General features: G+C 44.9%; 1 protein-coding gene across 2 annotated transcripts in view; it reads right to left on the bottom strand.

Annotated features, from left to right (window-relative positions):
- Positions 1-12,554, bottom strand: part of LOC143296908 (ras-specific guanine nucleotide-releasing factor 2-like) — a 316,971-nt gene that overhangs the window by 120,660 nt on the left and 183,757 nt on the right. For both annotated transcript variants that reach the window (XM_076608906.1, XM_076608907.1), the window contains exons 8-9: positions 11,065-11,175; positions 9,706-9,823 (exon numbers count right to left, since the gene is read on the bottom strand). In XM_076608906.1, the coding sequence (XP_076465021.1) occupies positions 9,706-9,823; positions 11,065-11,175 (229 nt within the window). The remainder of the gene's footprint in view (positions 1-9,705; positions 9,824-11,064; positions 11,176-12,554) is intronic.

The raw sequence follows: 12,554 nt of genomic DNA, 5'->3' as shown, positions 1-12,554 counted from the left end.
CACACTGACCTTGTACAACATGAACAAACCACGCTCTATGACGTCAGCGATGTCACTGCGCACAGAGAGCGCGGAAAGCACAACACGCCTTTCATGTGTACCGTGTGTGTGTGTGTGTGTGTGTATGTGTGTGTGTGTGTAACGCTGCTACTGTCTCCAGGTGTAAATCTACCCTGCTGAAGTATCACTGCGGGCACCTCCTGAGTCTGCAGGACAGTGAGGGCAGTATGTACGTGGCAGCCCGTGGGGGGGGGGGGGGGGGGGGGGGGAGACGGTGTGGGGTCGGGTGAGGTGAGGTGAGGTGGGGGTGGGCATCCGGGGAAAGTGACAAGGGGCAAGTCCACCCAGTCAGGACATGAACCGTTGACCTTTAGTCTCAGGGGTTTTATAGGGGCAAGCAGCAGCTTGTGTCCAGCTTCCCCCTCCATCCCGACAAGACAGAAACCACGACTCCCCTCTCTTCAGCACCCCCGTGAAATTCAGTGCCTTTACCACATTTAATTCATGGGTAAGCTATCCTTCACATGGCTAGTCTTCACCCGTGTGTTTCTGGCCAGGCTGACTGCCGGAAATGATACAATGAAAAGTGCAGGTCTGGGAAGAATATATACCCATTTGTTTTGTCAATCAGACAAGGACCCCTCCCCCTCCCAACCCCTCCACCTTTCTCTCTCTCTCACCACCAGGCCGTACTATGCTGACCAAGGTCAGATAGGGCAAGCTGACCAATTCTGGCTGATCGGTTCTGAGACAAGTCTGCAATGGTCCGTTGATTTTTAAGCATTACAGCTGACTGAAATCTTAGAACGGTTGAGCCACATATAGCTGTGGAAAAACGGCCATTCTGATATATTTCTTCAAGACCACCGTCGCCCTTAACATTTTACTCTGCAACAATCTCTTGTAAAGAACTTACAAACAGAACACAAAGACACGTTCCGTTACACAAACAAATCAGGAAAAAACAAAACAAAAACAAACAAACAAAAAAAACAACAAAAGACCCACACGTACGCACACATACACACAACTGCACACACACACACACACATACATCAAATATAATTTTTCACTAACTTATCACCCACACAAAGTCGCCTCCTCGCTCCTCACGCGTAATTATGCATGCACACACACACACACACACACACATATACACACAGACACACACACCACTCTTATTTCCGGCAGTCCCACGAATCCTTCCGTCCACCTTCCAGGCTTTGTTCCAGGTCCAGTATCACAATCAGTAAACATGCACGCGCGCACGCACGCACACACACGCGCGCGCACGCACACACACACACACTTTAACTGGGACGTTAACCCGTGAGAAATAACTGATACGGTCCTGATGCCCTCCATCGCCTCAATTGTTCCAAAGTTCTGAATGATGGTGGCTGCCGGGAGTGACACCTGCCTCCCCGTGTGACCGGATACTGATAGTGGTCAGCAGAAAAGATGGCAGGTGGGGACAGCGTGTGAGAACTGCAATCCGTCACGCTCCCCCCCTCCCCCGTCATTGGCCCTCCCCCCCCCCCCTTCACCAACATAATAATAATAATAATAATAATGGATACTTATACAGCACACTATCCAGAAATCTGCTCAAGGTGCTTTACAAAAACGCTTTTGTTAACATAAAACATTACATCTATGTTACACACACACACCAAAATGTGACTACACACACACACACACACTTCATCTGAAATTTGTTTCCGTATTCCTATCTGAAGTATATGCCGACACCTGAAGACGTATCCTAAAGACAGATTATTGGGAACGGCACTCGAACCTCAAGTATTGATCACCCTCCCATGAAATACATAAATATTTCATCGAAAGTACTGGCATTAATTAGACCCTTGGATGGCCTCTGACTTCAGACAGGCTACAAACAACATAAACCTAAATAATTATCATTTGTGTGATTGCTACCGCTGTAATTGTCGATGAGGTCTTACCAGGCTAGAAATGGCTCAAGGCATACCCGGAAATGATGAAATTAGATACGTACACCTTCCGCACATACATTTCAACAGAACGTCCACTATGATTACTATTTAAAGGAACACTGTCCCCCATGCACATTAAAATAAGGTGACGCAGGTACTAATCAATATAATACTTTATGTACACTGATACTGTTGAAATGCATAGTAGCTTCACCTGCATAAAGTAACAGAAACAATGCTGATTATACGATTTTTTCCCAAACCATAACTCCATCCATCATCTTTTTTACTACTACTACTACTATTACTACTAGTGGTATAGATATAAGCAGTAGCAGCAGCAGTAGTCGTAGTAGCGGTAGTAATAGCAGTAATTAACCTTGGGATGGCCTCTGACTTCAGACAATTCGTCTATGAAAACATAAACATCATTCCTCATCATTAGTGTGATTGTTACTGTTTATATCTATGACGTCTTGCCAGACTAGAAAATGGCCTCTGTGATTATCTGGACAATGAACAATGTGACCATGAACACCATCATAATTTCATGGGTCAGAATTACACTGGTGTTCATTCTGCTAACTACACACACACAAAAAGCAGAGGGAGAAAAAAAGAAAGAAAAAAAGATGCTTTGTTGCCTAAACAAAAGAGAATACGAATTTCACGCTACAGTGAGCTCACTACCACCGCTACAACCGTGATTGTTGATTACTGAATTATTGCTGAAGGCGGCAGAGTGCTTTGCTGTCCGTGCACCCCCGCTCCTGCCGTTCACAGGCCACCAAAGCCAGGGCCACATCGGCCAGGAAGGGCCACGCACGTACAGCCCGCCACACACACTTCCAGTCAGCCTGTGTGTGCTGCCTGCCGCTGCTGACCCTCCCCCAGACCCTCTCCCCCTCTCTTTCTCTCTGCTCCCTCTGTGTGTGTGTGTGTGTGTGTAATGCTGTGCTGCTGCTAGTCGCCGCCGCCAGCTGATAGCAGCAATTGATTGATTGAACGCTCGCTACCCAACAGCTCCTACCCCCCTCTCCCCTCCCTATACTCCCTACTCTCTTGCTCGCCGCCCCCCCCCCCCCTCCCCCCAACTCCACCCATCCTCTCCCTCCCTCCCTCTCCTCTCATCCCAACCCCCCTCCCCCTCCCCCCCCTCACCCCACCATCTCGTTCCCGGCTCTGTTATGCTGTCCAAGCGAACTGGGTCAGAGTGAAGCCAGCGCAGAGCTATTTTCGGGTGGCGCGTCACAGAGAGAGAGCCGTATCGAACCAGCGTCTTGACGACACGGCACGGACACAACACGACACGACACGACACGACAGGCGCTGCTGTGCCATGCGAGGTGGCGCTGACGTGAAGCTGTGTGTGGTGTGTGAGTGCCGGGTCCGCGTGCAGGTGTCACTAGTGCTGGCACCGTGCAGGACGCACTGACGTGGCCAGTGCCGTGCGTCACGTGCGTGTCCTTTGTGGAGGAGAACACGGCACACGGCTCCTGTGTTTAAGTCTGTGTGACCTGTGTCCTCCCCCCTGGGGTATGAGGGTTGGCTACAATCACACTGCTGTTGTTGGATCCAAAGACAAGCCAGCGATTCTGCGGGTCTTTGCCAATTATTACAAAGCATTCCATACCGCATACACTCTGAATGTCAATATTTAACATTTTCAATCTACGTTATAACAGAAAACAAGAACAAGAACAAAAACAAACAACAACAAACTATATGTTTATGTGTAAGTGAGGAGGTCCAATACGCCCATCCCTTTCCCCCGTGGGATGCCGTGTGTCTTTAAGTACAAAAAGCATTATCCCCTACTTCTGGAAATCGTGTGTTAGAAATTTCCTCTTTTCTATTGCTTTCTTTATTTTATTTTACTCCCTTCACTGTTGTCTGCTTTTCCTGTCTTCCCAGTCCATTCCCCTTTCTTTTTTCAAGCAAGCCTTGACACTTCTTTTCCCAGTCCCCTCTTTTCCGCAGTCTGTGAAGTATGATGCACTGTGCTGTTTTGCTCTGGCGATTAGGTAGTGAAATTATAAACACTGGGATGGGCACTAGCTGTCCATTCTGCAGTGCTATTTGCCTATATAGTATATGGCCTTTTTATGTATTTTTCGTTTGGTTTTGAAGTATTCGTATCCTTTTTTTGACGATTTTTTTGTTTTGTTTTTGTTTTTGTTTTTGTTTGTTTGTTGTAATCTGGGGATGATACATTAGGCGGAAGGACTGATGTCCTTAGCACAACCTTATTTGCCCTAGGGAGCTAAATGGTTGAGATAATCTGTCATGACCTGTGTTTTGTGAGTTTGTCTTAGCGGTTTTATTTTTCTTTGGTAGATGTGACAGTTTTGTGTTGACGGGGTTGAGCATTATTTTGTTTGGTTGGACAGTCCTGATATGGCCCTGTGCGGTCGACTGGACTATAAAGCAACACTAAAACCATAAACAATAAACGCCCATCCCCCAGGCCACACCACTCACATACTGACGTACTGTGGGCACTGCCGTCATACTCCTACCCACATCACAAGTTATCACGCGATGCACGCGCACATTAACACTCCTTTTTCAGTTCTCTCTCTCTCTCTCTCTCTCTCTCTCTCTCTCTCACACACACACACACACACACAATGAAGATAGACTTGTACAGAGTTGTTGCCATGTTCATTTGCTATGCTTTCCGTTCCAGAGAGCAATATACGTGAAGTTTAAATGTTTCTGTGCTGAACTGAAATTGCGTGTCTTAGGATTTTTTTTTTCCATTCAGTTTTTGTTCAGTTTGATCTGGTCTTTCCTCTGTTCTCATACTGTTACCTTTCTGTGTACGTGTTCTCATGGGAACATGCTGGTGGCCTTTGTATATAAGAACGCTAAACGCTATCTCCTTATTATTGTTGTGTGTAGTCCGCCCGAGTCTAATTTAGAGGTAGGTATCTACCACACGAAGGTAGGTATCTATCACATGAAGGTAGGTATCTACCACATCACCCTAGCGGTATGCCGGGCTATAATGAGGGCCAAGTGACTTTAATTTGATCGTGAAGGCCACTGAGAGCACGTCAAAAATAACCGACGCACGTGCGTAGGTAGGCTTCTGCTGGCACGATTACCTTCTCAGTTTTCACCTCTCGCAGTCTCTCCGTTTCTGTCTCTGGCGATTTTCTTTTTCTCCACGCCGCCCTCTTACTTTCGCCTTGACTCGAGGGTCACACTCACGTTTGTATCATACGTGACGTTGTTCCATTCCGTCCTTTTATTTCACCTCCTCCGTCCGTGCAACTGTTGCTTTTAGGTATATAACATGCGTTTAAAAAAAAAAAATTCCTTAGAAATGGGACTTTGTTCTCAATGTCTTCACAGACGCACTATATCTATTTTACTGCGGTATCTTTTTTCAGATCTTATTATTCATATAAGTATCTAAATCATACAACAACAAATCACTTGTCATATTTTTATTCACTTGTTGGCACTGAGACTTTGTTGCCACGAAACCAAATTGCTTAACAGTTTTAAGACTTAAGAATAAAGGTATTTTTAAATGGTTTGAATGGCAGTCACCATCCCTTCACCTGGCGCTGAGAGAGTGAGAGAGAGAGGAACTACCCCAACCCTTTCCATTCTTCCCAACCCTTTCCATTCTTCCCTCAAGCCATAGGTTTTGGCACTCAGTTCAATGGAGTCCTCATCAACCACTGTGTCGGTGCCAGCTGAAATCATTAACACTTGTAAGCGATGGGGATCTTTCAATAGTCATAATAACCAAATCTGACCGCAGTGTGATCTCTCTCTCTCTCTTTCTCTCTCGCGCGCATGCTGATAACAACTGTGAGAACAAACAGAAAACAAAGCCCAAAACATTTTTGTGATCGAACACTTTGAGTGCGAAAATAGACGAGAGATGCGAAAATTGAAGGTGGGGGTGAAAAACAAATCTGACAGAAAGTGAAACTGAAGCATTAACTTTTATAAATAAAAAGGTGCAGCGCACTCCTCAGTCCATCCTGAATCCACACACTCCAGCAGAGTACTGGAATCAGACACCATGACTTGTCTGTAACTGCAAATGATACCAGGCCGTAGATTTTAGGTAGAATTAAAGTGGATCTGATGTTTTTATGTTCAAGACTTCAGAAGAGGAATACTGAGGTGAGAAGTGCAGCTGAAAGCTAGACCCCTTGTCAGTTCCTGTTGAGCTGCTTATCTTTTTTTTTTTTTTTTAACATTGAACAGTCGCTTTGTTTTGATGGTGAATGCAATCAATGGTTGTGGGAATAACGCGTCACTCATTTTTCTTCAGTTACTTTGTATCTGATCTGTTTACTTGTTTGGTGGGTGATGGGGATGAAGTGTGAGCCGTTGAAGAGAACGCTGGCGTCATGTGCTTGTTTCCCTACCAATCCTGTAATGTCACTTTCAATGCGTCAACAGGCGGCGAGGAAAACCCTACTCTATAAAGCTTAACCTAAACGTTCCTTGGATTCATTCTCAACTCCCATCAGGTTCTGGGCCGGAGGAAATGTTCCCTTGTTCAAGTTGATGGCCAACACGAACTGATCATCACCAATGTCGAGATATTAACGGGAATTCAGTAACTGGTGATTACAGCTCAGCCAACCACAGACACCATTCAGGGATGCCATGGGAAAAGTGGACAGTTTCAGTTTCAGTAGCTCAAGGAGGCGTCACTGCGTTCGGACAAATCCATATACGCTACACCACATCTGCCAAGCAGATGCCTGACCAGCAGCGTAACCCAACGCGCTTAGTCAGGCCTTGAGAAAAGTGGACAATGAAATACTAATACTGATGGTAAAGACAAGATGCTGATAACTAAACAGATGATGATCCTTAGCAAAGGCAAGCGGTCAAACGACGATAGAGACAACAACAACGAATAAATTTCTTTCTTATGCTTTTTGCAGGATAGAAAGGGGAACAGAAAAGAGAAATTTCAGTCAGAGACAAGGAAAACCGTGACTGCAACCTGGATCATGTCTCTTCATCATCTTCACCATCATCAATCTGAACAAAAATATTTTCCTTGTCAGCCTAACAATATACTCTAAAAGAGATGGTTTTCTGTCTATATCAGCACTAAACTGCTATTGTTATAATCATCACGAGTGCGATGGACGTTTCTGTTTACGTGGCTAGTATCGTGATGTGCTTTCGACATGTCAGGTTTAATGAGAACAGGCGCACGGTCAGTGACCCGCAAATAAACGGAAACTAATAACCATTTCTCCCCTCAGTTCACGGCTGTCTGTGTGGCTCCTTCATAATACATGGGTCTCAACATAAAGCGGATGAACGCATGAAAAACAGCAACAACACGCTCGCACTAATAACAACCGCTAAAACCCAGTAAATAAATAAATGTAACCCAAGATTACCGCGCGGCGGACGAACGAACGAAACAAGATCTGCCAACTACAGACATTTCTCTCTCCGCTGCGACGTCAGACTGCCAGGTGACTACAATATTGATCCCGGTGCCGTCGTGCCCACAATAAGAAGAGAGGAGTGGAGGGAGGGAGTGAGGGAAGAGGAGAAGGACGAGGAGATTAAAAAAAAAAAAAAAACAAAAAAACAACCCAAACCGCGAGACGAGATTGCAGCGCCGCAGAAGCGAGGCAGCTGCAGCTGTGATTGGCTGGGCAGGCGGGCGGCTGCCTCCCTCTACCCGAGGTGACACCCATAAACAGGGGGGAGCGGAGCTGAAAATAACCCTGGCTGAATGGAAGGAGGGGACGAAAATAGCCCCGGCCACAGTGCCAGTGTGCACGACATGTAAACAAAAGGATGTCACCCCGGGGAATGTCCAAGGAGGGAGATAGAGAAAGGAGAGAGAAAGAGGCTGGCTGGCCATAATACACACAGGCCACTTGAAAGCCTAGGAATAGTCTGGAATGGAAACACTGAGATACGTGGACACACACACACTCACACACACACACACACTCGTCTAAAATCACTTACAGTGAAAAGACGCTAAACGGAAGAACGAACAGAAAGAGACAGAGATAACCAGAATCTACCTGGCAGGTCTGAGAAAGCTGTTTGTTTGGCCTGCTTGAAAACCAACCAGGAAATAAACTAGAGGGAAGGGCACACCCATACAAAAGGAAACAAAAGGAAAGGCATCAAAGAAACACGAAGCCATTTATTTCATCAACACGCTTTTTTTTTTTTGCAGAAGTGGCTTGTAATAAAAAGGCAAGGGAAAGGGGAAGGGCACTGCAAACACACAAAGACACACACTCCCACACACACCCATGCGCGCATTTTATCAACTTGGTTGACGTCTGTTGCGGTATTATATCACAATAACAAGGAAAGAAAAACCGTCAGTGCTGGGCATTATTCTCTCTCTCTCAGAGAGAGAGAGAGATTGTATTAGCCATATTCACGCCTTCAGTACCGGCATTCAGTCCAAACTCTAAATGCATTTTCCAGGAGAGATGTCCTCATAGTTTTTACCATTTAATCATGCCACCACCGATCCACACAGCCTGACGAATACACGGCATGAAACAAGAAGAGGTGCTGCGTGACCTGACCAGTCCGTTTTCTGAAAGTGGACGTGGATGTTGATGTGACAGCATGTCGTGGTAGCAGCGGTGGATATCACAATGTGCGCATGGCGTGTGTGCGCGTTATATATATATATATATATATATATATATGCGCGTTTGCGTGTGCGTGCGTATGGTAGTAATAGTAGTCATAGTTTCATTTAAGGGGGGCACGAAGTGAAGAAGCATGCTCTAAGAAGTTGGCAAATGGGTAAATAATAACAGAACCATGCATTGCACTGAACATATCTATGCATTAAAGACATTAACTGAAACGGTATCATAACACTGAGCCAGTGGGCCTGAAGTAATGAGAGACACTGGTAGACAGACAGGTGGAGATAGGCAGAGAGAGAGAGAGAGAGGGGGGGGGGGGGGAGAGGGAGAGAGAATCGGCTAGATTAAAAACAAAAAGACAGAGACAGAAAAAGACGGACAGAAAGGGAGAGAGAAAGAAATGCAGGGAAATTGAGAGAAAGAAAGAAAGTCAGAGAGAGGGAGAGAAAGAGAGGGGGTAGAGGAGATAGAGAATGGGCGAGATTAAAATTAAAGAGACAGAAAAAGAAATACAGACAGAGAGAGAGAAAGAAATGCAGGGAAAATTTGAGAAAGACAGACAGAGAGAGAGAGAGAGAAAGAGATGGGGTAGAGGAGATAAGAGTATGGGCGAGATTAAAATTAAAGAGACAGAAAAAGAAATAGAGACAGAGAGAGAGAGAAAGAAATGCAGGGAAAATTAGAGAAAGAAAGACAGAGAGAGGGAGAGAAAGAGAGGGGGTAGAAGAGATAGATTATGGGCGAGATTAAAATTAAAGAGGCAGAAAAAGAAATAGAGACAGAGAGAGAGAGAAAGAAATGCAGGGTAATGAGAGAAAGAAAGAATGGCAGAGATAGAGAGAGAGAAGGAGAGAAACAGGCAGACAGACAGACTGACAGAGACATAGAGCACGTTAACAAAAAAAAAAACCCCAAACAAACAAACACCCCCCCGCCCTCCCCGCCCCCCAAAAAAACCCCCACAAAAAACAAACAAACTCAGAGAAACAGATATACAGAAAGCGACAAGACAAGGAACACCGATTAACAAACCAACGCACACACACACACAGATAAAACCGAAGAGAGCAATCAGCACGTGAGTGGGTCGGGTGAGACTGAGAGTGACTGACCTTGTCTGACGAACGTCTGGTTGACGTCCAGCAGAATGTCACAGCCCTCGATGATCATCCGCTCTATGGCCAGGTTCTTGCGGATGTTCTCCGTCTCGCTCACCTCGTCGTGCATCACCTGCACGTGCGACCGGCACACACACACACACACTCTCAGTCACCATTACTTTTCTCCCTATACTTGTATTGCATTTACTCCCGAAAACGGAGTATGGCTGCCTACATAGCGGGGCAAAAAATGGTCATACACGTAAAAGCCCACTCGCGTACATAGTTACGAGTGAATGTGGGAGTTGCAGCCCAAAAATGCAGAAGAAGAAGAAATACTGCATTTTTGTCATAACATCTTTCTCCGAGTGAAATCCGGACTTCTCTTCCCAATGAGAACGTATCGCAACGTCGCTACATTGCAGCGCCACCCTTATTTTTTCTTCTCCTTCTTCTTCTTTCTTTTTTTGCCTCCAAGCGTACTTCTTTTCTTATTAAAGTGTTTTTTTTCCTTACAGAAATTTGCCAGGGACAACCCCTTTGTTGCTATGGATTCTTTTACGTGCGCCAAGTGCAAGCTACATACAGGACCTCTGTTTATCGTCTCATCCGAATGACTAGCGTCCCAGACCACCACACAAGGCCGGGTGGAGAGAGGTGGGGGAAGACTGGCGAGGGAGGGATTCGATCCCGCGCACTCAGATTTTCTCGCTTCCTATACAGACACGTTACCACCAGGCCACCACTCCTTCTTCTCCGAATAATGATGATGATGATATGATAATAACAACAATAAGAACGATAACATTAGTAACAATAATAATCATAATAATAACGATGTACATTTGTATACCGCTTACCCTGCTGCTCTTAGCACATGTAAAAGTGGTAGGAATAAGGCGCGAAAAAAAAAAAAAAAGGTTCTAGATAAAAACTCTACGTTTCTTGTGGGACGTTTACGTATGTATTGAGATTAAGGCACACCTAAGAGATCGAATACTTGGGTGTGGACATGCACGCAGACACAGACATTACACACACACACACATATATATATATATATATATATATATATATAAAGATTTCTTGTCTGTGACGTGATTTATACCAACGAATGAAGTCAAAAGACCACACCCACACACAAACACAGATAGCCTTCTCCACTGGAGAGGATTCAGTGGACCCCTGTTTGTTGTCACCGAAAAATCACAATTCGTTATTGTGAAGGCGATTTTTTTTCCCAGACAAGGCACAGGGATCCAAGCAAAGGAGAACAGCTTTTCAAAAAAAAGGGTACAGGAATCCGAGCTATGGGGAACAGCCAAGGCTTTCTTCTACAGTGGGTAGACCAGCGGACATTACAGTACCCACCCTAGAGAGCTCCTCCAGCTTGCTCTTGGCATACTCCAGACTCTGCCTCTCCACGTGGTCGTGGGGCGTGTGGGCCAGCAGCTCGTGCAGGGTGATGATGTAGCGGGGGATCTGCAACAGCAACACGCCACGCGCTACTCGCCACCTTCACCCCCACCCCCGCCCCCACCCCGGGGGGAGGCAAGGCTATCACCATGCAGGGGCTACAACTGCTGTGCAAAGGCCTGTCACAGACGACACGTCGGGAGCTACGGGGTTTCCGAACTGATAAGTAAAGTTCTTCTCATGCCCGGGGGGCAAGAACAATTCTCGACCAAGCCACTGCTCTGTACACAAGTGTGGCCCCGACGCACCGTGTGCAACAGGCCTAAGGATAAAGGATGAACCATCACGTGGAAAGGGGATGTCTGGCACAGGTCTACTGCAACAGACACGTGGGTTAGACAAGCAGCCGCCCACTACCTGCAACATCAGCAAGAAGAGATCAGATAAGAACCCATGCAGCATGCTTCTAAATCTCAATTTCGATGCTCCCCTTTTTTCCGTGCAGTAAATAATAACAATTTTAAGGTAAGAAACAGCATACCCACTCCACACTATCCTAATTCACTTTTTTTTTTTAAAGTGATATAATGCAATTTACGCAAAGTTATTTTATCGTCGGGCGTGCCAACAATTAACTATGAGCGATATTCAAAATGTGAACATTCCAAACAAGTTACATTTCTAGTGAAAAGGCAATATGATGGAGACGTTTCGAATGAATATATCGGTTATGTAGTGCCCATTTTTCATTCAGAAATTCGTGCAAGGAAAATAGAAAGGAACAACGCCATGTAAATGATCGTTAATTGTTTGTTCTAAAAATAATTTACTCATTTACTCACCTTGTTTAGATACCTGTACCCGATGTAAACGCACTGAATGCACGTCAAACTAGACATAAAGAAACTATTCAGAAATAAATGAAAGCAGACTAGGCAGGGACTAGAAATAATTTACGAGTAAATCATAAAGCAAATGTTTTGGACTCACCAAAAACACCTTACTGTAACTAATCGCTTACCCTTCTCCCTCTTTGTATGCACAAGTATCAAGTTACATCAAAATAAGTCAATTCATCCATCCAACAAGCAATTTCTTTGGCTCCAAGGCATGCACACTACATCATATATCTATTACTTTCGGGTTAGTTCAAAATATATTCCTAAATCATTAATAGTTTTATGTTGTCTTCATTCTTTAAAAACAAAAACAAAAACAGACCAAACAAACAAATCAGATACAAATTAAATTTGTTGTTGAAAATACTCAGGGAAGAACGACTTCAGAAAATATACAATTTTAGTACCGTAAAGGCAAGGCTTCAGTCATGCAAGAGGCTATCTTACAACGCCTTTTCTTCTGTCCACCAGGCTAAAAACACGGGTAAATCAAGTAACCATATTCTTTTTTCTCATTGTTATCGATTTAGCAAATGAAGCAATATA

Source organism: Babylonia areolata, chromosome 22 (genome assembly GCF_041734735.1).
Source record: "Babylonia areolata isolate BAREFJ2019XMU chromosome 22, ASM4173473v1, whole genome shotgun sequence".
Taxonomy (NCBI): domain Eukaryota; kingdom Metazoa; phylum Mollusca; class Gastropoda; order Neogastropoda; family Buccinidae; genus Babylonia; species Babylonia areolata.
The sequence above is the reverse complement of the archived record's forward strand: the minus strand, read 5'-3'. Positions and strand labels throughout refer to the sequence as shown.